The sequence below is a fragment of the Rana temporaria genome, chromosome 12 (assembly GCF_905171775.1).
Source record: "Rana temporaria chromosome 12, aRanTem1.1, whole genome shotgun sequence".
NCBI classification, from domain to species: Eukaryota; Metazoa; Chordata; class Amphibia; order Anura; family Ranidae; genus Rana; species Rana temporaria.
The window spans coordinates 60,130,780-60,157,063 of record NC_053500.1 but is presented as its reverse complement, the minus strand read 5'-3'; the positions used below and the strand labels follow the sequence as shown (position 1 = coordinate 60,157,063).

Genomic DNA, 26,284 nt, shown 5'->3' with positions numbered 1-26,284 from the left:
TCTTCATTGGATAGACTGATAGCAGCACAGCCATTGGCTCCCACTGCTGTCAATCAAATCCAATGATGCAGGCTCCAGGGGGCGGGGCCAAGTCCTGCATTTGGTGGCTATTGACGCTGAATGCTGGACTCGGGAGCACAACCGCAAGGTAACCCCCTTAGGAGAGTGCTTCCCAGAGGGGGTTATCTGATGCGGGAGAAGCCAAGATTTCTGGCGCTTAGGGGCCACTCTGTGCAAAGTTAACTGCACAGTGGAGGTAAGTATGACATGTTTGTTATTTATAAATTTTTTTAACCGAGCCTATGGTATCACTTTAAGCCATCCGGTAACACTGTAAGTGTAGTTTAGGTATAGGTGTGTCCTCCAAACGAGTTACCAGGCCCTCCTGAGAGACCAGACTTCATCCTGGCTCTCTCCAGCAAGGGTCTCCTCAGCTTGGCTCTGCTTCTTTCACACAGGCAAGACAACCTAAGGACCACCGTAGGATTTGTAGGCCCCAGACAGATTTCTGGGCCTATTTGCAGAGCTTACAGCAGCACATCCTCGATGGAGGGCCCAGAGGTAAGAGAGAGAGAGCACATGGCTCTGTCCAATAAACACCCCCTTCCCAGAATGCACAGCAGCCAGGAACCTCCTACTGGGCTGTTCTGGAAAAATAATAATCATAAGACCAGGAACCTCCAACTGGGCTGTTCTGGCAAAAGAATAATCATTACATAGCTCAACCTTGCTGTAATTCTCATACTGGCCTGTGGCACCAGTGACACCTACTGGCAACAGTGAGAAGTGCACAACTCAGTTTAGTTTAGAGCAGAGGGCCCTTGCCTCTGAGTCCAGTGGCGGAACACCGGGGGCCCATTTGAAGGGGCAACATTAGCGATACTGGTAGTTCTGCCACTTTTTTTTATTATTTTTTGCCATTATATTTTATATAATTATTTACAATTACATTTTTCTTATTATTTTTAATGATTTTTTTTAGAAACCCTGTAGGGGGGCTTTGGTGAAATGCCAGGGGTCTAAACAGATCTCTGATATTTCACCTTTGAGAGAGAGAAAGGAGATTGAGGACACATCACTCTATCTCCATCTCTGCAGCTTCAGCTGCACAGAATGAATGATAGGAATAGTTCTGCACAGAGCTTCCCATTCATTCACAACCTGAAGCATAGTAAACACATGTAGGCCTCCTTCGGTCCAATGAGACCCTCCAGGACCAGAGATAGCCGACATCCTTCTGTATATAGTGGGTTGTGAGGCATAGTGGGTGCAAGATGATTAAAGTTATTGGGCACAGACACTTCTTAAATGCAAAATAGAGTTTATTTTTTAGGACAGGCATGCAGGGAAAGGCATCCAGCAAGACGCCACATAGTTGTCTCTTATGGCAACAGTCTTTAACAGTTCCTAACACAAAGCTTAACAGTTCCTTTCTATTCCACTAAAATCACTCCTTGTACTTCTTCAGCCCACTGACCTCCCAGTCTCTCACTAGACCCGCTGATTCACTGTCACTAAATCCCTTGAGCTCCTTGAATTATCACGGTAGTATCTTCCTCAAGCATAACTCCCGCTTCTCTGCTGGGTCCCTAGCTTGGCTCTCAAGATATCTCTCAAGCTTCACCCCCCGCTATCCTGCTCTGTTATGGCTTGACACACAAGGTTGCTCTGCAAGCATCACCATGGCTGGCTGGGTCCCTGGCTTGATATCCACTTAAGTTTCCCAACTCCTGGGTGCTATGTATAGTTTGCTATGCTTTAGTTATACATGGACACAAAAGCGATTGGAACCGATCACTGACTCCATTCAGAAAAGGACCAGTTAAGGACATAAATAATAGATCCCTTCCCTGCTCTCTATCCTGACACATCCCCCGCAGCAGCCAGCGAGAGAGGGGAGGGGGAAGCTGGCAGAGCCACAGGGCGATTTATGGGACCAGGGAACCACATTGGGACCTGGGGGCAGCAGAAAGAGAAATCTGGGTAGGAGGGGGAGCTGGGGCAGCATATAGAGAAACTGATCCCCTCCATTTTCTGATGAATGGAGAGGAGGAGAAATAGGCTTTCAATGGCTGCAGGAGGAAAATGGAGGGAATTGATTTCCCTGTAGGTAAATATGCTCACGTCAGAGTAAAATCATAATTACCCTGGGCCATATTCTGAGTAGAGTTACGACGGAGTATCTCAGGAAACTCCGTCGTATCTCTCTTTTTTGACCCGCGTATCTATGCGAGTGATTCCTAGAATCATTTTCGCATAGATACGCTGAAGATCCGACATGTGTAAGTCACTTACACTGTCGGATCTTAAATGTAATTCGCCGCCGGCCGCTAGGTGGCGTTTACGTTCAGGTCTCATTTGTTTATGCAAATGAGCCTGATACGCCGATTCCCGAACGAATTCGCGTCGCGTAACCGTCGCTTACGTCGTTTGCGTAAGCGTAAGGTTACCCCTGCTATATGAGGGGCAACCTTACGCCAGTCCCACGTATGCCATGTTAAGTATGGCGTCGGGTCCGCGTCGTCTTTTCCCGTCGGGTACGTCGTTTTCCTAAGTCGTTCTTGAATACGACTTTACGTCAATGACGCACACGTCGGCGTCATTGACGTTTTCCGCCGAGAACTGGAGCATGCGCACTGGGCTATTTTTAGCCCGGCGCATGCGCAGTTCGATCGAAACGGGGGCGCGCTTAATTTAAATATAAGCCGTCCCCTTTGAAATACGCGGGGATACGGTGGAATGCAACTGAGCAAGCTTTGGGAAAAATATCTGATTGCCTTAGGAGATCAGGACCTGACCACCTTAAATGCACCTTGAAGATTTTAAGGCCACATGGATAAAGGAGTTATGGTCAGATGAGACAAAAATTTAATTATTTGGACTCAACGCCAAATAATATGTCTGGCGGAAATCCAATACAGCTCACTATCTAAATAACACCATTCCTACAGTAAAGCATGGAGGTGGTAATATCCTGTTATAGGTGTTTCTCTGCAGCAAGGACTGGAGCACTTGTCAGGATAGAAGAAACATTAATGGGGGAAAAATACCATCAAAACCCTGAAGAAAATTTGCTGCCCTCTGCCAGAAAATTGTCAATAGGAAGAATGTTTACCTTCCAACATGACAGTGACCCATGGCACCCAAACAAAAATGAGCACACAGTGCTTAAAGGAGAAAAAGGTGAATGACCTTGCATGGCTTAGTCAGAGCCCAGACTTAAACCCCATTGAAAATTTAAGACTGCATTCCTGAAACGGTCACCATCAAATTTAAAGGAGTTGTAAAGGCAGAAGGTTTTTTATCTTAATGCATACTATGCATTAAGATAAAAAAACGTCTGTGTGTAGCAGCTCCTACAGCACTCCCCTAATTTCCTACCTGAGCCCCTTCTCTCTCCAGCAATGTCCACAATCCCCTCAGCCACCCAGGACACGCCTCCTGCTGAGACAGACAAGCAGCGCCATTGGCTCCCGCAGATGTCAATCAAATTCAGTCATCCAATCAGGGAAGAGAGGGAGTGGGGCCAGGTCGTGGCTTTGTGTCTGAATGGATACAAGGAGCTTTGAGTCAGCTTAGGTGCCCCCTGTAGCAAGCTGCTGGCTGAGGGGCACTCAAAAAAGGGAGGGGCTAGGAACAGCAAATAGGGACCCGCAAAGAGGACAATCTGGGCTGCTCTGTGCAAAACCAACTGCACAGAGGAGGCAAGTATAACATGTTTTTTTTTTTTTATCAACTCTTTACAATCACTTTAACTGCTTAAAGGGGTGGTTCACCCTAAAAACTACTTTTTCTTATTCCACTGCCCCCCCCCCCTCCCACATTACAATCCGATTAAGGCTCTTATTATTTTTTTCATGCTGTACATACCTTAGTACAGCATATTCACCCGTGCATCCAGGTTGCGAGTCCCGCGGGAGTGGGCGTTCCTCACATGCTGGTGATTGAAGTTTTGCCCAAAAACGAGCTCCCCCCGTCGCGTAAGCCGCGTCACGGTTGGCGAAAGGAGCCGAACGGCGAGTCGGCGCTATACTGCGCATGCGCATCGCCGTTCGGCTCCTTTCGCCAATCGTGACGCGGCTTACGCGACGGGGGGAGCTCGTTTTTGGGCAAAACATCAATCACCAGCATGTGAGAAATGCCCACTCCCGCGGGACTCGCATCCCGGATGCACGGGTGAATATGCTGTACTAAGGTATGTACAGCATGAAAAAAATAATAAGAGCCTTAATCGGATTGTAATGTGGGGGGGCAGTGGAATAAGAAAAAGTAGTTTTTAGGGTGAACCACCCCTTTAAGCAGTTTTGCATAGAAGAGTGGGCAAATATTGCAAAGTCTAGGGGGCAGATCCACGTACCTGTGGGCAAATATTGCAAAGTCTAGGGGGCAGATCCACGTACCTATCTAAGATACACTACGCCGCCGTAACTTAATATTTTTTTTCGAATCCTCTAAGAATTTGCGCCGTAAGTTACGGCGGCGTAGTGTATCTTTGGTGGCGTAATGGCGCGCCATTTAAATCTCTGTGATGGGGGTGTGTTTTATGTAAATATGTTGTGACCCGACGTAAACATCGTTTTTTTTTAACTGCGCATGCGCCGTCCGTGGGGGTATCCCAGTGCGCATGCTCAAAATTAACCCGGAACAAGCCAATGCTTCCGACGGTGATGTCATTCTACGCAAATCCCTATTCGCGAACGACTTACGCAAACAACGTAACATTTTTAAATTTCTACGCAGGAAGGACGGCCATACTTAACATTGAGTACGCCTCATAACGGCAGCTTTAACTATACGCCGGAAAAAGCCGAACGCAAACGACGTAAAAAAATGCGCCGGGCGGACGTACGTTCGTGGATCGCCGTAACTAGCTAATTTGCATACTCGCCGCGGATTTCGACGAAAACGCCACCTAGCGGCCGCCGAAATAATGCAGCTTAGATCTGACGGCGTACTAAGACGTACGCCTGTCGGATCGACCCGAGATGCCGTCGTATCTTGTTTTGTGGAAACAAAACAAAGATACGACACGGGAAATTTTAAATTACGCCGGCGTATCAATAGATACGCCGGCGTAATTCTTTTGTGGATCTGCCCCTTGATGTGCAAAGTTAGTAGAGACAAATCCTAACATACTAAATGCTGTAATTAAAGCAAAAGGTGGTTCAACAAAATGCTGACACAAGGGGGTGTTCCTTTTCAAACTCAGGGATTCTGTTTTTTTTTTTAAATGTCTGAAATATTGGTGTTATATCTTTTTCATTGGATGCTATAAGCTGCACTAAGTAAATACAGCTGGGTAAAACAAAAACTGTGTTAGTGTTCACTTTAGCCTGCAAAGCAACAAAATGTTATTATTTTAAAGGGGAGTGATTCTTTTCTATACCCACTGTAATGCCGCGTACACACAATCTGAAGTTCCGACAACAAATGTTCGATGGGAGCTTCCGACAACAAAAATTTGAGAGCTGGTTCTCAAATTTTCCAACAACAAATTTTGTTGTTGGAAATTCCGATCGTGTGTACACAATTCCGACGCACAAATTGAACTTAATTTTTCTCGGCTCGTCATACGTCTTGTACGTCACCACGTTCTTGACGTTCGGAATTTCCGACAACATTTGTGTGACCGTGTGTATGCAAGACAAGTTTGAGCCAACATCCGTCGGAAAAAAATCCACGGTTTTGTTGTCGGAATATCCGATCGTCTGTACACGGCATTAGAATGATTTATTGCTTTTCTTGCAGCCCTGTGAGAAGACGTCCTGCTCGGAGGATAACCAGCCGGGTTACAATAATGGCATTTCAGGGGGATGACCTACTAAAACAAATAAGCATAATTGGAGGTAACAAAACTGGAATCTTCATTCACCAGGTGACCCCAGGGTTGGCAGCTGACGAAATGTCCTTAATGCCCGGGTACCAGATCCTTTTGGTAAGTTTTAGTCACTATGTATCTCTCTCCATGAAGCTACAACAATCATTGTACTTACTCCAAAGGTTGCCAAGGGTTCTTTGGGAAATAGGCAATTCCTCCCTCTCAGATAAGTAACCACTAATACCTACAGTTGTGCTCATAAGTTTACATACCCTGGCAGAATTTATGATTTCTTGGCCATTTTTCAGTGAATATGAATGATAACACAAAAACTTTTCTTTCCCTCATGGTTGGCATTTGGCTGAAGCCATTTATTATCAATCAACTGTGTTTACTCTTTTTAAATCATAATCACAACAGAAACGACCCAAATGACCCTGATCATACCTGAGTTCTTAATACTGTGTATTGCCCTCTTTAACATCAATGACAGCTTGAAGTCTTTTGTGGTATTTGTGGATGAGGCTCTTTATTTTCTCAGTTGGTAAAGCTGCCCATTCCTCTTTAAAAAAAAGCCTCCAGTTCCTGTAAATTCTTGGGCTGTCTTGCATGAACTGCACGTTTGAGATCTCCCCAGAGTCGCTCAATGATATTGAGGTCAGGAGACTGAGATGGCCATTCCAGAACCTTCACTTTATTCTGCTGTAGCCAATGACAGGTCGACTTGGCCTTGTGTTTTGGATCATTGTCATGTAGGAATGTCCAAGTACGTACCATGTGCAGCTTCCTGGCTGATGAATGTTCCTCCAGTATTTTTTGATAACATACTGCATTCATCTAGCCATCAATTTTGTCCAAATTTTCTGTGACTGTAGCTCACACATCCCCAAAACATCAGCGATCCACCGCCGTGTTTCACAGTAGGAATGGTGTACCTTTCATCATAGGCCTCGTTGACTCCTCTGCACATGTAGTGTTTATTAGACATGTGCATTTGTTTTCGTCCGAATTTCGGGTATTTTCGTTATCGTTTTAACTAGGGTTGTCCCGATACCGATACTAGTATCGGTATCGGGACCGATACAGAGCATTTGCGTGAGTACTTGTACTCGCGCAAATCCTCCCGATGCCTGATCCGATACTTGGGAGAGAGAGAGGCAGCGTGTAATGCCTGTGTCCATGTATAATGGTCAGACGGCAGCCATCCAGTGTATAAAAGCCGCGCCTCCTCCTCGTCTGTGATAGGGGAACACTCCCAGCAAGTGAGTCAGTGTTCTGCCTATCACGGACACCCTCTCACCCTCATCCCATGGATGAGGATGAAAGGATGTCCGTGATAGGCGGAACACTAACTCACTGCTGGGAAACTGAGTTCCCCTATCACAGACGAGGAGGAGAAGGCACGGCTTTTGTACACTGGATGGCTGCCGTCTGAGCATTATACAGGGACACAGGCATTACACGCTGCCTCTCTCTCCCAGGTATCGTATCGGGCAGTGCCGTTGGCAGGAGTTTTACTGACAGTGATCTCACTATCCTGGACGTAGCATGCATTTGATGTTACCTGAAGGTGAACTTCCTTGTATAGTGCTGTCCTGAACCTACACTTTCCATCGTAGGACTTAGACACAGACAGATTGTTCTGAACCATATTATACTGTCTAGTTGCTTTACACCCAAAATGTCGCTGTTCTGATGGCTGAATTTAATTAGATGGAATTGACCTTTCTTGATTAGCTTACATAATTGGGGATCAGTCAGGCTGTGAGGTAGGAGTGGAAATCCCACCATCAGGATAATTGAAATAGGAGTTGGAGGTAAAAATGGTTCTTTTGAAGTGGGTTTTGGCAATGGTAATTGTGGTGGATGGTTTGAGATTTTGGTGTTTTGATAAGAGTGTCTTCCCATGGCAGACCCTTGATTGTGAAGAAGTCAATCCATGGTTTTCTGTCTCTTTTGGTGCACCAGTCTAGAAGTCAGTTTTTCAGTTTTTTAGTGCAACAGTGAACAGGTGATTGTTTCAGTCCTTTTGTTTGATTTTTTAGCATTGATTATATTCCAACCAGTGTGCTGCCATGGAAGCTATTAACTTTTTAAACAATCAACAGTTTAGTCCAGAAGCTGTCACATGACATTAAAAAAAGTATCGGTAATCAGTATCGGCGAGTACTTGAAAAAAAGTATCGGTACTTGTACTCGGTCTAGGACAACCCTAGTTTTAACAGACGAAAACAAACGCGCAGAATCCAAAAGATCCGACATAGAAAAATGCTTTATTTTCATTTTCGTTGCGACAACAGTTCGATATAGATAGGAGACTCGACATGAAGCGATCTGGGTCAATCAAACCTGCGGTCGAATGTGCCTACCCTAACTCTATTAGTCCAAGATTATTCTACAGTACATAGAGAGAAAAGATTTGACATTATAGAGACAGTGTTGGGTAGACCATTCGACATGAACGACGAAGATTCATCAAAGCAGCGAAAAACATACAAACGTCAAATCATTTACATTTCCGGTCAAATGCTCGGCTCCATAGGCTATAGAAGAATTTGAATGTTAGTTGACTAGTAATAATAATTTATAAATATTATTACTAGTGTCATACAACATTAGAATTCTTCTATAGCTTGTAGGCGGAACATTCGACCGGAAATGTACGATTGCGGTGTCGTACAGTTTAGAACATTCGACAGACACCAAAAGCCTCCAATGACAGATTCGACCTTAATTAATTCAGATTTTTGGACTAATGCATTTTTTAAACGGAACTAAATAAATAAAAACAAATTTCGGGAGTAACTAAATAAATGTACTTTTCGTACGAAAACGAAATTCCGAAACAAAATATTTTAGTGTGCACATGTCTAGTGTTTATGGTTGTGGCCAAAAAGCTACATTTTGGTCTCATCACTCCAAATGACTTTGTGCCAGAAAATTTGAGGCTTGTCTCTGTGCTGTTTGGCATATTGCAAGTGGGATACTTTGTGACATTTGTGTAGTAATGGCTTTCTTCTGGGGATTCCACCATGCAGCCCATCTTTCTTCAACTGCCTCCTTATTGTGCATTTTGAAACAGCCACACCACATATTTTCAGAGAGTCCTGTATTTCACCTGAAGTTATTTGTGGGTTTTTCTTTGCATCCCAAAAATTTTCCTGGCAGTTGTGGCTGAAATTTTAGTTGGTCTACCTGACCGTGGTTTGGTTTCAACAGAACCCCTAATTTTCCACTTCTTGATTAGTGTTTGAACACTGCTGATTGGCATTCTCAATTCCTTGGATATCTTTTTATATCCCTTTCCTGTTTTATACAGTTCAACTACCTTTTCCCGCAGATCCTTTGACAATTCTTTTGCTTTCCCATGACTCAGAATCCAGAAACATCAGTGCAGCACTGGATGAAAGATGCAAGGGTCTGTCAGGAGTCCACAAAGTCATTGACCTTTTATACACACACACACACACACACACACACACACACACACTAATTACAAGAGAACAGATCACAGGTGAGGATGGTTAACTTTTGATAGCCATTCAAACCCCTTTGTGTCAACTTGTGTGCGTGTTATCAGGCCAAAATCACCAGGGTATGTAAACTTTTGATCAGGGTCATTTGGGTAGTTTCTGTTGTGATTATGACTTAAAAAGAGTAAATTGATAATTTACACAGTTGATTGATAATAAATCGAGATTAGCTTTACAAACACTAACCATTAGTGAAAAATGTTTTTGTGTTATCATTCATATTCTCAGAAATTAGCCAAGGAATCATGAATTCTGCCAGGGTATGTAAACATTTGAGCACAACTGTATTTTTAGGGGGGGTGGGGGGTGTTATTTCCAATAACCATAAATGTAAGGAGCACTGTTCCCAGTTACAATCACTAATGTACTGTGAGCTGTCGTTACAGCAATTATTGGTAGGTATTCCTCCCTGAGTCTAGAAAGATATTTCAGGGGTTCCTCCAAGTTAAAAATAAAATAAAAGTTGAGAAAGGCTGCTCTATAGCATTCCCTTTTAGGCCCCTTTCACACTACGGTGACTTCAAAGTCGGCATGATTTTACCGCGATCTAGCGGCTGCGATTTCAGGGAATGCCTGTGTAAGTGGCATCAAAATCAAACCAAAGTAGTGCAGGGACTACTTTGAAGTCGGAACGACTTGAAGTCATACTAATATTAATGGTTGTCATTGGAAATTATGGGAAACGACTTGTTGTGCTACTTTGCCATCACAAATCGCGGGACAAGTCATATAAGTGTAAAAGGGGCCTAACTCTTTCTCTAGTTGCAATGTAAAAAGTTATGTAGATAGTGACACTACCAAAAAGGAGCTACCTTTAAGGTATAAGGAGGGAGGGGCTGTTCTAGGAAATTAACTCTCCTGAAGTGATCTCATTTTTTGTAGCACATTCAAAGGCACAATGCCAGCTTATAAAAAAAAGAAAATGGAAAAGAAAATACTGAATGTGTTATGTTTTTGTAAAATGACGCCATTGTGTATTTTTGTGTTGATGGGGGATCCTACTTAGGGTTCCCTTCTTTTTTTTTTTCTTACAGATCTGAATGCAGGTGTATTGTTTTCTCTTATATAGGGGAATACATTATTTAATGGGTTTTAGTGTTGTCTTGATCAATGTTTGTTATGTTTCTGCAGGTAGATTTTGATGTTATAAACCCTGCCTACAAGGTGAACCTAGGTGGAGTGACATTTGAGGATGCTCATTGCACCCTTAATAGAGTTAATGGCTTCTGCTGTCTATCAGTACGATCCAACATGGAAGGTAAGGAATACCCAATAGATAACTAGACAAGATAGTTACATATTTATAGTTTAAGTAGGAAGAACCAAAGATGGATTGCTGCCAAAGGAGTGGCGACAACATCTCCCCCGCTACAATAGGCTATCACACCTGTTACATGTACATGCTTAACGACAGGCCGCTAAAGAACCCTTTGTTACCCTTGGTAATCACTGTATCTTCACACTGTAATAACTGGGGTATGTAGTCATCCTTACCAGAATGTGTTTAGTGACCCAAGCTGTAGGCTATATGTGCAGGTTACTTACATTGCACCCCTTTAGTAACTTCATACCAAGCAAAGACATACCGTATTTGCCGGTGTATAAGACGACTGGGCTTATAAGACGACCCCCTAATTTTCCAGCTAAAATTTGGGTTTTGGGATATACTCGCCATATAAGACGACCCCCTTCCTACTAGTCTGTCTGGAAGCTGAGGGGTAGCCAGAACAACCGCTGACAGGAACATGCTTTATTCAGCTTTTTCAAATCTCACTGTACCCATTACATGCCTCACTGTACCATTACATGCCTCACTGTGCCATCAACATGCCTCACTTGGCCCATTACATGCCTTACTATACCATCAACATGCCTCATTGTACCATCAACATGCCTCACTGTGCCACCCCACGCCTCACTGTGCCACCCCATGCCTCACTGTGCAGTCAAATTGCCTCACTGTGCAGTCAAATTGCCTCACTGTGCAGTCAAATTGCCTCACTGTGCCATACCTTTAGTCCTGTATTGGGGGCGTCCATTATTTAAAAGCCGCGCCTCCTCCTCATGCTGTTCCGTGATAGGCACCTGTGTTCCGCCGATCACAGAGGTCCTCTCGTCCGAAGCCGAGGATGAAAAGACATCTGTGACAGGCGGAACACCGAAAAGAGGCTCTGCTGGGAAACCAAGTTTTCCGCCTATCACAGGACACCACAAGGAGGAGGCGTGGCTTTTGAATAATGGATGCCCGAGGTCTGGTACCGGCGTATAAGACGACCCCCGGGTTTTGAGGCAAGTTTTTAAGCCCAAAAGGTCGTCTTATACGCCAGAAAATACGGTAGTTTTAAAAAGCTTTACTGAAAGATAAATTAACACGATGACAGTCACAGGTAACAGTTTGGAATAAAGTGCAGACAGTGCCTAATATCCCTAGTTCTCAACTACAGGCGTGTGGCTGCCAAAGCATATCTGCTTAGATTAAGGCCTGGTTCAGGTTGCAGTTTGCATATTCCAGGTGTATTTAGCATTTTTCAATACACAATTTTCATCCATTGAAGTCTATGGAACCAAAAACCAGAAAAACGTCCCTGGCCCTTTTCATAAAATGCACAGATGTGAATGTGACCCATAGGAAACCATGTTAAATGGACTGTGGTGTATTTCTGCAAAAACTGAAACATGCACTAAAACATGCATAGGTGTGGACCAGACCATATTCTTTTCCTCTTTTTTAGGCTTTCTCTTCCCCTGGTTCAGACCCTCTGTTCGTTTTATATCACACAAAACCAGTGGGCCAGACTCAGCAAAACCCGCCAAAACAGAAAACCTGGGAACACATTTATCTCCTAGTTTTCTGACTGGGCAGTGTGAACAGGCAGCCAAATAAATAGGCTCTCCCAGCAGGCCAATGGGCTTAAAGAAAACCTATTGGCTGAGACACCCTATCTATTCATAATCTGCCCTTGCTATGCCCTCGTCTATCTAATGTCACCAGCTACAATGCCACCTAGTGACAGAAGAGAGAAGTGCAGCAATTCCAGAATTAGGGGTAAATCAGTGGATCTCCTAAAAATTAGCCAGGACAATTACTACCTGGCTAATTACATTGGTTAGCAACCCTGCCTAAACACCAGGGTGCTAGATATGTAATATATGATTCCCAATTCTTAAGATAAATTATATTTCTTTTTCTGGTAACATTCTGATTTTAGATTATCGGAAGTTGTTGCATGACATAGAAAATGGCTTGGCCACCTCAGGAGACTCCTTCTATGTTCGTGTGAACCAGTCAATGTCTTCACGTGTTGAAGGTGGCCTAAAAGTATCATGTGGTGAGATCTTACATATCACAGATACGATGTACAAAAACCGTTGCCAGTGGTTTGCTCACAGGGTCAATGCATATACTCTAAAAGATGGAGACTCAGGAATCATTCCCAATTACAAACAGTAAGTATTTTTAGCACTGTCCAAAGATTGTAAAACATTTACATTTTTGTTTGGACCTTTTTTAATATGTACTAAATAAAATAACAAAGATTTACACTATTTCAAATGCATGCAGTGTGCATGGTAGAGCACATATCCCGGTGTGAATGCGCCCATATAATTTCACTTTCTTTTCACTCATGCACTAATGCAGCACATACACTATATTGTAAAAAGTATTGGGCCCATAAAGACATGAAAAAGCCAGTTTAGGGTGGAGGAACTTGGCCTGCATAGAGTCCTGACCTCAACCCCTTTTGCATGAATTAGATTGGAGACTGCGAGACAGGCCTTCATGTCCAGCATCAGTGTCTGACCCTACAAATGTACTTCTGGAAAAATAGTCAAACATTCCCATAGACAAACTCCTAAAACTTGTGGACAACCTTCCCTGAAGAGTTGATACTGTTATAGCTGCAAAGGGTGGGCAACTCAGTATTTAACCCTATGGACTAAGACTGGGAGGTCATTAAAGTTCATGTGCATGTAAAGGCAGGTGTCCCAATACTTTTGACAATTTAGTGTAGATATGAACCAACAACATAGGAAAGAATGGGATTTCTACTTCTAATGCATTTCAATGTAGCAAATTGCATGCATCTTGCTTCATCAAAGGGGTTGTAAACCCTCAATGTTTTTCACCTTAATACATTCTAAACCTTCTTTAGTGCAGCAGCCCCCCAGAGCCCACGTTTTACTTGCCTGAGCCCGGTCTTTCCCGCAATGGGAATGAGCAAAACAGCTTCAGACCGTGTCTCGAGTCCTCATTGGATAGATTAATAGCAGCAGGAACCTTTGGCTCCCACTGCTGTCAATCAAATCCAATGATGCGGGGGGCGGGCCGGGTCCTGCTGTCTGTGTCAATAGACGCAGTGGCAGGACACGGGAGCGCACCCACACGCTCTCCAATGGGGCACTTGAAAAGAGGAGGAGCCAGGAGCGCCGCTGAGGGACCCCAGAAGAGGAGGATTGGGGTCACTCTGTACAAAACCAACTGCACAGAGGAGTTAAGTATGACATGTTTGTTATTTGATTTTTTTTAATGAAGGTTTAGTTATCCTTTAAAATGAACACGTGGGAATGGGCCCTGTGTGAATTGGTTTTGCTGTTACAGTGGAGGTCCGCCCTAAAAAATTAAAATATACCAAAATCCTGCAAAAAAATAGAAAAAATAATGTTTTACTTACCAGAAATAGCGGTTGCTATGCGGATCTTTCTAATCTGCCTCTTCCTACTCCGCGGCAGGTCTTCTTCCTCGTCCCCCTCGCGTTGTCTTCTGGGGAATGGTGCACGCTGCCTTCTGGGAACTGTGTGTTTCCCAGAAAGCAGCCGCCCATTCGCAGTAGGAAACGGGCAGTGAAGCCGCAAGGCTCCACTGCCTGTTTCCCTTAGTGAGGGTGGCGGCATCGGGCGGCCGACATTGCAGGCACCTAGGACAGGTAAGTGTCCTTATTAAAAGTCAGCTACAGTGTTTGTAGCTGCTGACTTAAAAAAGAAAATCGCGGGTGAAACCCCGCTTTAAAGTATTTGTGATTCTTATCTGTCAATAAAATAAATCTTTCCTTATACTACAGTTGATTAACTAATTCCCGCTGGGCATACACATATATGTGGCCGCTGGGTGAGTGGGCTTTAACTCTGAACACCTGCGTATATGCAACCATAGGGAATGGTTTTCTCTGCTGAGCTCATTCACTGTGTGCTCGCAGCACAGTAACGTAAATGTTAGGCCCCTTTTACACGGGGCAGTGAAGTATTACCGCTGTTTCCCATTGTTTTAAATAGGAAGGAGCGGTGAAGGAGCGGTAAACACACCGCTCCTCTCACCGCTCCAAAGATGCTGCTTGTAGTAGATTTTTTTCTCTCCTGTCAGCGCATCGCCTCCGTGTGAAAGCCCTCGGTTTGCCTGAAAAACTCCTCAGTGTGAAAGGGGCCTTAGGGAAGCTCTCAATGCATACTTTTTTGTTAATGTGTAGGCAAAGCCAAATCTTTTTTCTAATTTTGAATAGAGTAGAAAAGGGGTAACCCCTGTAATTTTTTGTCTCTCTGTATTCTGTCCGGTAGATCTCCATTCCCTTGCTGTCCCAGAGAGACAACATAATAGTGATCTGCACTCGCTAGATACACAGGTGTCAAACTGGCGGCCCTCCAGCTGTTGTGGAACTACAAGCCCCATGAGGCATTGCAAGGCTGGCAGTTACAAGCATGACTCCCACAAGCAGAGGCATGATGGGACTTGTAGTTCAGCAACAGCTGGAGGGCTGCCAGTTTGACACCCCTGCTGAAATGATCCCAGCACCTCTAGTCAGTGGTTTATTCTCCATTTTAGATGAAAGAGTAGAAAGAAGAAAAGTAGCCCTGCTGCAGAATACAAACCACCATAGTAGTTTATTGAACAGTCCATTGCATAACAGGAGCATCTGTATTCCACCTTCTAACATGTTTCACTTGCAGTAAATTTAGTTGCTTATTCCAGAAAGCAGCGGCTTTCCTTATTTCTACTTTTGCATCTAATGGGAAGTAAGAGAAGCTGTCTCCAAAGTTATGGGAAATATCTCTTCGTTAGGTGACACCAGAACATTTGGACATTTTCTCCGCTATTCCTGTTCAAGTGAAATTCCCAAAATGTTGAATTTCCAAGCACTATCTTTACCAGTGACAATGGTCACCAGAACCAACAGAGAGGGTGCATCTCTCTGGCATAAAAATAACTGACAGTGCATCTCTCTGGCATAAAAATAACTGACAGTGCTTTTAACCAATCCAAATACTATCCAAAACCCCAAAAATGACTTTATATATACTTTTATGGACTGTGCACACATTTTTAAAGCACTGACAATTGTGTGCTTTCTTGCAGAGCTCAACAGCAGTTAATAACATCTATACAGAGTATCACATGGCAAAATACAATTCCACGAGGGGTGAGTAAATGTGGTTTTGTCAATTTATATCATGACTTTAAATTCAAAATACTAACAACTTCTTACAAAGCCATCCACAACTTAGTTTCCAGCTACATCACTAGCCTATCATATTTGCTGGCATATAAGGCGACTTGGCGTAAAAGACCACCCCACTAATTTTCCAGCTAAAATGTTGGTTTTGGGATATACTCGCCGTATAAGACGACCCCTCACTGTGCCATTGCCTCACCTCACTGTGCCATTGCCTCACCTCACTGCCATTGCCTCACCTCACTGTGCCATTGCCTTACCTCACTGTGCCATTGCCTCACCTCACTGTGCCATTGTCTCACCTCACTGTGCCATTGCCTTACCTCACTGTGCCATTGCCTCACCTCACTGTGCCATTGTCTCACCTCACTGTGCCATTGCCTCACCTCACTGTGCCATTGCCTCACCTCACTGTGCCATTGCCTTACCTCACTGTGCCATTGCCCCACCTCACTGTGCCATTGTCTCACCTCACTGTGCCATTGCCTCACCTCACTGTGCCATTGTCTCACCTCACTGTCCCATTTCCTCACTGTGCCATTTCCTCACTGTGCCATTTCCTCACTGTTCCTCCTGAGTGGCTGGAGCCGCGATGTCACTCCCGCGCATGCGCGGGAGACTTCTTTCTGGCAAGGTCTGGTGGCTGCCGGGCCTTAAGCTGAAAGTCCCCTGTGCGCATGCGCCGCTGATTGCGGCACATTGCGAGGGGAATATTTTTTTACCTACAGGTAAGCCTTACCTGTAGGTAAAAGTTAAAAAAATAACTATACAACCGCTTTAATACAAGATTATCAAGAGAATAAAATGGGTTATTTTAAAGGCTTTTTTTGGGAAGAGTAATTGAGATCGCCAAGGATATGAGAAATAATCTTGCCAACTGTGGATCAGGGGGCAGGCTCAGAGGCCATTAGCTATAGCAGTAGAGAGGCTCCCCCCAGACCAGCTGGATAAGTACAGAAGCAAGTTACCATGGTGGATGACCTGAGGTGCGGAGTCTAAGTACTAACTGGTGTTCACCAGAGCTCCTTATGGTGGAGAATGGAGATGGGATTTGCTGTGTGTTGTATCAGATTGCGGTTCTCAGGATCACCCCACCAGGAGGTGAGCAAGCTGAAGTCCAGTAGTAGATATAGCAGGTAGGGATCAAGGAGAAGTGTAGTCAATAAACAAGCCAAAGGTCAGATCGCTGCCTGGGATTAAAGTGGTAGTAAAGTCTTTACTACCACTTTTACCTACAGGTTAGCCTATAATAAGGCTTACCTGTAGGTATAAAGAATATCTCCTAAACCTGTACGGTTTAGGAGATATTCCCCTCGCTCCATATTCCCCTGGCTGCAGCGGCGCATGCACAGCGGGGATCCTCGGCTAGAGGCCCGGCAGCCGCCAGACCTTGCCGGAATGAAGTCTCCTGCGTGCATGCACAGGAGTGACGACATCGCCGCTCCAGCCAATCACAGTGCTGGAGCGGCGATACCCGGAAGACACGCCGAGGCAAGATGACATCTCGCTCGGCGTGGACCAGGTAAGTTCTACACACCTCGTTTCAAGGTAAGTATTTCATAATGAGCTACTATGCGGTGCATACTAGCTCATTATGCCTTTTGCCTTACAGGTGTAAAAAAAAATTGTTGCGGGTATACAACCGCTTTAAGCAAAATCGTAGTAGAGGAACAAGCCAAAAGTCAGTAACAAGTGGTAGCGGAGATACGGACGGCAGCAGGAGTGATAAGAGTAAGATATTAGCTGTAGAGAACACAATAATCTGGCAAACAGAAAGTGGCAGACTTAAATAGGAAGTTCAAGGTTCAGTAGAAACAAGGCAGGATTGTCCAATGAGTGAGTGAGTGAAAAACTTATATAGCGCAGCACATGCGAACTGAATCACCTCTGGGAGCTGTATCACTTCCGTGAAACCCTATGACCTAGAAGAGATGGGTTTTAATCCCTCTCCTGAAGGCCAAGTGGTCCGACTCCAATCAGATGGTGGTTGGTAGGGCGTTCCACAGTCGCGGTCCCTGGACTGCAAACCTTCGTTCTCCTTTGGATTTGTATCTGGCTTTGGGAATCTGGACCAGGTTTTGATTGGTGGATCGCAGGATGCGACTGGGGTTATGAGTTTTTATTTTTTCGCATAGATATTGGGGGGCATTTCCTTGAATACACTTATGCATTAAGCAGAGTGCCTTAAAAGTGATTCTGTCTTTTACCGGCAACCAATGAAGGGATCTCAGTGAAGGTGAGATCGATTCCCATGGTTTTCTGCTGGTCACTAATCGAGCGGTCGTATTTTGCACGACTTGCAGACGAGTGATTTGGGAGTCCGAGATAGAGGGCATTTGCATAGTCAAGTCTGGAGTTGATAATTGTTCCCGCAATGTCTTCTTTCGGGATAAAGGGGGTGAGCCTGCGTAGTAGGCGCAGCAGATGGTGCGATCCGCTGACTACTGACCCAATGGATCAGAGAGGATGGTCTTCAGCATCTCAGGTGGCTCAGCAAGAAGAGACATTGCCAGTAGGGATGAGCTTCCAGTTCGAGTCTAACATGAGTCCGACTCGAACATTGGCTCTTCGCGAACAATTTGGGGTGTTCGTGACAAATTCGAAAAGCCGCAGAACACCCTGTAAAAGTCTATGGAAGAATTCTAAAGTGCTAATTTTAAAAGTTACATTTCAAGTTATTGTCCTAAAAAGTGTTTGGGGACCCGGGTCCTGCCCTGGGGACATGTATCAATGCAAAAAAAAGTTTTAAAAAAGGTCTGGTATGGATTTTAAGGGGAACTCTGTGCTGAAATAAAAGAAAATGGTGTGGGGTCCCCCCAAAAATCCATACCAGACCCTTTATCCGAGCACGCAACCTGGCAGGCCACAGGAAAAGAGGTGTGGATGAGAGAGCGCCCCCCCTACTGAACCGTACCAGGCCACATGCCCTCAACATGGGGAGGATGCTTTGGGGTCCAAAGCACCATGTCCCCATGTTGATGGGGCAAGGGCCTCATCCCCACAACCCTTGCCTGGTGGTTGTGGGGGTCTGTGGGCAGGGGGCGTATCGGAATTTGGAAACCCCCAAATCCCCCCTATGTGAATTGATAAGGGTTACATTGTACCCCTATCATTTCCCCCAAAAAAGTCAAATTGTTAAAAACAAACACAGACACAGCTTTATAAGTCCTTTATTAAAAATAAAAAAAACATTCCAGCGATGTTTCGATCTCCACTCCAGCGATGGAATCCATTCTTGGTATCCAGCGATGGGTGATCTCCACGCTCCAGCGATTATGTCCAGAGGAACACGCACATGATCCTTACTCCACCGGAGATACCCGGGAATGACCACGGCCAGCCTGACAGCTCTTATGTAGCTGAGGGTGGGGCCACCCCTCACATGACCCCACCCCTCTCTGACACAAGGGGAAATGCCGGGCTTTGCCATTGACGTACATGGGTGGTTTCCATTGCATCAGAGGGGGATTCACCCATCCACGTCACTGTTGCTGCAAAGAGATTGCATGATCTCTTTGTGTTTCTGTGGGATTCCTTTGGTTTCCTCCGACACTCCAAAGACATGCTGGTAGGTTAATTGGCGCTTGTATAAATTGTTCCTAGTGTGTGTGTGTACAAATTGGTTGTGCACACATGTTATCACATTCTGCATGCTAGTCCAAAGCCTGAGCAACTAGGAAAGGTTGAAAAAGACCTGGTAACCTACCTCCTAATTCATTTCCCAAGCAAATTTTACAGGTGCATCTCATAAAATTAGAACATCATCAAAAAGTTCATTTATTTCAGTAATTCAATTCAAAAAGTGAAACTAATATATTTTATATTGATGCTTTACACACAGAGTATTAAACTTCATGCATTTCATTATTTTAATTGTGATGATTATAGCTTAAAGCTAGTGAAAATAAATTCAGTTTTAGCACCAACAGCAGATTAGCCTGTGGGACATGGCCCAGTCCCTTCAGAACCATGAATACACATAAATCTACATTTGGAAAGAACCAAGATGTCTTATACATCACCATACATACACAATACAATCCAACCATATAATCTTTGTACAATCAACTTTGGATTTACCACTATGTGTAGACTGCTGTTATTTCAGTTGTATACTGATTACTGATATAGCTGTTTACTCTTGTATTATGATAGCAGCCTGTACTGGCCTATTGTTACTCTGTAACTTCCTTTAAAAAATCTGAAATATATCATTTTGGTAAATCCAAGGAGTTTAAGAACCCATCTATTCTATCCAGTCAATTTGTATCCAAAAAGCTATTGGTTTACGTACTTGTTGGTAGATCTAAAGGACATGATACAATCAGTTTGTGTGTTGAGCTTTATGCTGATTACTAAACTGTATGAAGCATATTGAACTGTTGCATATTCAATCGTTAACCAAGTCTTTTTATAGAACATAAGATGAAGATTATACCTGCACTATCTGCTGTAAGGCTGTGACTTTACATTTCAATTTCTCCTTTAACAGCCAAGAATAGAAGTTCGTATAGTCAGCACAGACCGGTGTAGCTCCCATTTGCTCTGGATGTCTCAGGACTGTGGCATTTGCTGTCGTGAAAGTAAATATTACAATATCCAATTTGTCCTTTTTCTGCATTATATATGTGATTAAAGGATCATTCCACCCAAAACTTTTATCACAGTATTTGGTAGATGTTGGAAAGTTAGGTTGATGGGTTTCTTAAAGCGGAGGTCCGCCGGAAAAAATAAATATTAAAAGCCAGCAGCTACAAATACTGCAGCTGCTGACTTTTAATCTATGGACACTTACCTGTCCAGGGCACCGCGATGTTGGCAGTTGAACCCGATCTGTCTGTTGACTCTTGCCTGCTGCCGCCACCATTCTCATTAAGGGAATCAGGAAGTGAAGCTGTGCTGCTTCAATTCCTGGTTCCCTACTGCGCATGCGCAAGTCGCGCTGCACATCCTCACTGGTCCCTGCTGTCTTCTGGGACCCGGGTGTCTCCCAAAAGACAGCGGGGGAGGACAAAGTAGGCGCCGGAAGTGGCGTAGGTCACCGCGGTGATCTATGCCAGGAAGTAGGAGTAAATACATGTATTACACAGGTATCTGCTCCCTCCTCCCCCCTGAAAGGTGGCAAATGTGACACCGGATGGGGGGGATTCCAAAAAGTGGAAGTTATATTTTTGAGTGGAACACCACTTTAAATCTCTTGGGGACTCTACTGGAGAGGTTTTCATACCTCCTGTTGCTATTTTGTGGAATACCAGCTCTAGCTTACGTTCAACACTCTTTATTCATACTTATCCATACAGACTCCTTTAACCACTTAAAGCGGATCTCCCATGCCAAAACGTTTTTTTTTTTTGGGGGGGTAGTTGAACAGTTAATGTTGAGGCTTAATAAAACTCACGTTTCTTGTGTTCAAGGTCCGTTCCGATCTGATGCTGTCTGTAATAAAAACTTATATCATCTATCGTCAGCCGTTGCCATCTTCACTGTGGGCATTATGAATCCCACCAGCAGAGACTTCCTGGATGCGGTGATGCTGTAATCCCAGCATCCACCGCTCGGTATCTGTCCTGTAATGTAGATCAAACGCCCGCTGTAGAATATGACACTGCACCGCCCTCCTTCCTTTGTTTACATAGAGGAAACATCGCGCGACTTCGTGCAGCATGAAGTGACGCGCGATGTTTCCTCTAACAGGGCCGAATGTAATAACAAGGGAGCTATGACACAAGCTCCCAGAAGACGCAGCGCGGGACAGGAAACAATGGAAAACCCGACGGAAACCCGAGGGCTGCAGACCGGAAGCCTATCTTGCTTATAAGGTACTGTAAAACTTTTTTATATGAAAATATCGAATTAAGCATTGTTTATGAGCATTATTACTATTGAGATTATGTTCGATTTAGGGTGGAGCTCCGCTTTAAGACCCAGACCATTATGCAGGTTAAGGACCTTGCCCCTTTTTGCGATTTGGCACTGCGTCGCTTTAACTGACAATTGCGTGGTCGTGCGACGTGGCTCCCAAAAAAAATTGGCGTCCTTTCTTTCCACAAATAGAGCTTTCTTTTGGTGGTATTTGATCACCTCTGCGGTTTTTATTTTTTGTGCTATAAACAAAAATAGAGCAACAATTTTGAAAAAAATTCTATATTTTTTACTTTTTGCTATAATAAATATCCCCAAAAAAGATATAAAAAAAAAACGTTTTTTTTTTCCTCAGTTTAGGCCGATACGTATTCTTCTACCTATTTTTGGTAAAAAAAAATCGCAATAAACGTTTATCGATTGGTTTGAGCAAAATTTATAGCGATTACAAAATAGGATAGTTTTATGGCATTTTTATTAATAATTTTTTTTTTTACTAGAAATGGCGGCGATCAGCAATTTTTTTTTTCGTGACTGCGACATTATGGTGAACACATCAGACACTTTTGACACATTTTTGGGACCATTGTCATTTTCACAGCGAAAAGTACTATAAGAATGCACTGATTACTGTGAAAATGAGAATGGCAGTGAAGGGGTTAACCACTAGGGGGCGCTAAGGGGTTAAGTGTGCCCTCAGGGAGTGATTCTTTCTGTAGGGGGCATGGTTGTAGGTGTGATGTCACTGATCGTCATTCCCTATATCAGGAAACAGACGATCAGTGTCACTGCCACACAGAAGAACGGGGAAGGTGTGTTTACACTCTCCTCTCCTCGCTCTTCAGCTCCTGTGACCGATCGCGGGACACCGATGGCGATCGAGTCGACGGGTGAAGGGGTCCTTAAGTGGTTAAAAAAAAAAAAAAAAAAATCAGTTGCAGGAAGATCTGTTTTGTTGATAAGGTTCACACATTACGATCTTCAACCTGGAAGTTGCACTTCGTCTTACCTGCAGCTGCTGCTTCTGGCCAACAGGGGGAGCTGAAAGACTGGAATATAATATAATAATGAACCCCTTTCTCAGCTCCTTTTAGTGGTGGCTAAAAGCAGCTGCTGCAGAAAGAGAATATGTAAATACTCTGCTTCCAGGCTGGAGTCCTCATGTCCTCATAAACTCTTGTTTATCAGTAAAATGTATACCCTGACAAATTACCGTTTTCCTTTCAATGAACTGAAAGTGCACTCATTCTTTTATTTTTATTTTATATTATGTAAAAATCTAAACGAGAGCTGGAACACACGATGGTGTAGTATTTCTTAGTTAACTATAAGCAGCTGAAAATGTTTTAAGATTTACATGGATCATCCCAGTCTGTTCATAAATAAATAAGGGGGGGGATAGCTCCTTTAACCACTTCAGCTCCGGAAAGTTTTACACCCTTCCTGACCAGGCCATTTGTTGCGATACGGCACTGCGTTGCTTTAACTGACAACTGAGCAGTCATGCGACGCTGTACCCGAAATATAATTGATGTCATTTATTTCCCACAAATAGAGCTTTCTTTTGGTGGTATTTGATCACCTCTGCGGTTAATTTTTTTTGTGCTATAAACAAAAAAATAATTTTTTGAAAACATTTTTTTTTTACTTTCTGCTATAAAATATTCCCAATAAAAAAATTGAAAAAATTTAATTTCTTCATCAGATATGGAATTATGAATTCTATATACATAATACATCAATATGTATTCTGCTACATATTTTTGATAAAAAAATCCCAATAAGCGTATATCAATTTGGTTTGCGCAAACATTATTGCGTCTACAACTATGGGATAGATTTAGGGACTTTTTTTTTATTATTATTGTTTTTTTAGCGAGACTGTGACATTGTGGCGGGCAAATTGGATACTAAGTGACACTTTTTCGGGAACAGTGACACCAATACTGTGATCAGTACTAAAAATGCACTGTCACAGTATAAATGGCACTGTTAGGGAAGGGGTTAAAACCAGGGGTGATCAAGGGGTTAAGAGTGTCCCTGGGAGGTGCTTACTAACTGTGTGGGGACAGATACACTGGAGAAAAAGAGAGATATGTGATTCAGCTTAGCTAAAACACAATGGGCCAGATTCACAAAGAGATACGACGGTGTATCTCCTGATACACCATCGTATCTCTGACTTAGGCCCGTCGTATCTATGCGACTGATTCATATAATCAGTAACGCATAGATATGCCTAAGATCCGACAGGTGTAACTGTGTTACACCGTCGGATCTTAACTGCATTTTAAAAATGGCCGCGGGGGGCGTTCTCGCTGATTTACACTGAGAAATATGTAAATCAGCGAGATACGGCAATTCACGAACGTACGGGGACCCGACGCAGTGTTGTTACGATGTTTCCGTAGCGGTTTTCCCGGCGTATACTTACCCCTGCTTCTATGAGGCACAGCCAATGTTAAGTATAGCCGTCGTTCCCGCGTCGATTTTAAAAAAATTTACGTCGTTTGCGTAAGTCGTTCTCGAATACGGATGGACGTCATTTACGTAAGCGTCGAAACCACTGACGTCCTAGCGACGTCAGTGGGAGCAATGCATGCCGGGAAATTTCCTGGACGGCGCATGCGCATTTAAATCGGCGCGGGAACGCGCCTGATTTAAATAGTACACTCCCCCTAGCCGCGGAATTTGAATTCCGCCGGGGGTTTTACGATCCGCCACCGCAAGTTTGGAGGTAAGTGGTTTGTGAATTACCCACTTGCCTCTCAAACTTGCGGCAGTGGATCTTAAATCACATAGATCACGCGGATCTAAAGATCCGCTGATCTATGTGAATCTAGCCCACTATCTCTCATTTGACCCCTGACAGATCAGTGGTTTGCCTTGTTTATATAGGCACACCGCTGCTCTGTCTCTCCACTAAAGAATCAACAAGTTGCGGCGGCCATCATGGTCGCTGTACCCACTAATTGGCCTGTGTCCCATCACAATTTAACCTTTTGCCGAACGCGCTATAGACAAAAGACGTCTACGGCGCGGTCGAGTTACTCTGGGAGGACATCCTCCCAGAATCTTGCTCCCGCTCGTCCCCTGGGGCACGCTCCCGGAATCATCCGTTATTTTGGATCGCGGTAAATTGCCGCTGATAGCGGCCATTTACCACATGATCGCTCCATCAAATGACGGAGTGATCACTTGTAAACAAACGTCATGTGATGACGCCGGTTCCTCCCTCCCCTCTCTGTACCGATCGGTACAGTGTGAAAGGAGAGGGGGGAAGAGAGGAGGCAGCAGCAGTGCTGTGGGCTGGATCTGTGACAATTGCAGTCACAGATCCAGCCATCCATCCATCCATCCCTCCGTGCTCAGCCATCCCTGTGCAATACTCTGCAACAATACCCTGTGCAATACTCTGCAACAATACCCCCATAATCTGCAACAATACCCTGTGCAATACTCTGCAACAATACCCCCATACTCTGCAACAATACCCCCATACTCTGCAACACTACCCTGTGCAATACTCTGCAACAATACCCCAATACTCTGCAACAATACCCCAATACTCTGCAATACCCCAATACTCTGCAATACCCCAATACTACGCAATTCTCTGCAAAACTCTGCAATACCCTGCAATACTTCACAATACTCCGCAATACCCTGCAATACTCCGCAATACTCCAATACCCTGCAATATGTCCCCCCCCCTCTCCTGCCACCCTCCGGTGCTTTTACAGACTTACCGCTACGATCAAAGCCAGTATAATTTTTTTGTTCAGTCTTCCCAGCCTAGAGGTGAGATGTGGGGTCTTATTGACCCCACATCTCACTGTAAAGAGGACCTGTCATGCTATATTCCTATTACAACGGATGTTTACATTTCTTATAATAGGAATAAAAGTGATCAAAAAATGTGTTTTTGGGGAAAAAAGTGTCAAAGTAAAATAAATAAAGTAAAATGAACAATAAATTATTATTTATTTATTTTTAAATCACCCCTGTCCCCGTGTGCTCGCATGCAGAAGCGAACGCATACGTAATTTCCGTCGACATATGAAAACGTGTTCAAGCTACACATGTGAGGTATCGCTGCGAACGTTAGAGCGAGAGCAATCATTTTGGCCCTAGACCTCCTCCGTAACTCAAAACATGTAACCAATAAAAAAATGTAAAGCGTCGCCTATGGGGATTTTTAAGTAGCAAAGTTTGGGGCCATTCCACAAGCGTGTTCAATTTTGAAGGGCGAGGTTAGGTATCTATTTACTCGGCGTAACATCTTTCATATTATGCAAAAATGTGTGCTAACTTTCCGGTTTTGTTTTTTTTAAGCACAAAACTGTTTTTTTTTTTAAAAACACACGTTCAAAAATACAGTGCGAGATAAAAAGTTGTAATGGCCGCCATTGTATTTTCTAGGGTCTTTGCTAAAAAAGCATATATAATGTTTTGGGTTTCTATGTAATTTTCTTGCAAATAAATGATGATTTTTACATCTAGGAGAGAAATGTCAGAATTGACCTGGGTGCTTCAGAACGCCTGATGGTGCTCCCTGCATGTTGGGCCTCTGTATGTGGCCACGCTGTGTAAAAGTCTCACACATGTGGTATCGCCATACTCGGGAG

At 43.9% G+C, this 26,284-nt stretch overlaps 1 protein-coding gene across 4 annotated transcripts in view; it reads left to right on the top strand.

Moving 5' to 3' along the window:
- Window positions 1-26,284, top strand: part of CARD14 (caspase recruitment domain family member 14) — a 164,867-nt gene that overhangs the window by 112,252 nt on the left and 26,331 nt on the right. For all 4 annotated transcript variants that reach the window (XM_040331230.1, XM_040331228.1, XM_040331229.1 and 1 more), the window contains exons 14-18: window positions 5,749-5,935; window positions 10,483-10,609; window positions 12,561-12,798; window positions 15,698-15,761; window positions 20,287-20,377. In XM_040331230.1, the coding sequence (XP_040187164.1) occupies window positions 5,749-5,935; window positions 10,483-10,609; window positions 12,561-12,798; window positions 15,698-15,761; window positions 20,287-20,377 (707 nt within the window). The remainder of the gene's footprint in view (window positions 1-5,748; window positions 5,936-10,482; window positions 10,610-12,560; window positions 12,799-15,697; window positions 15,762-20,286; window positions 20,378-26,284) is intronic.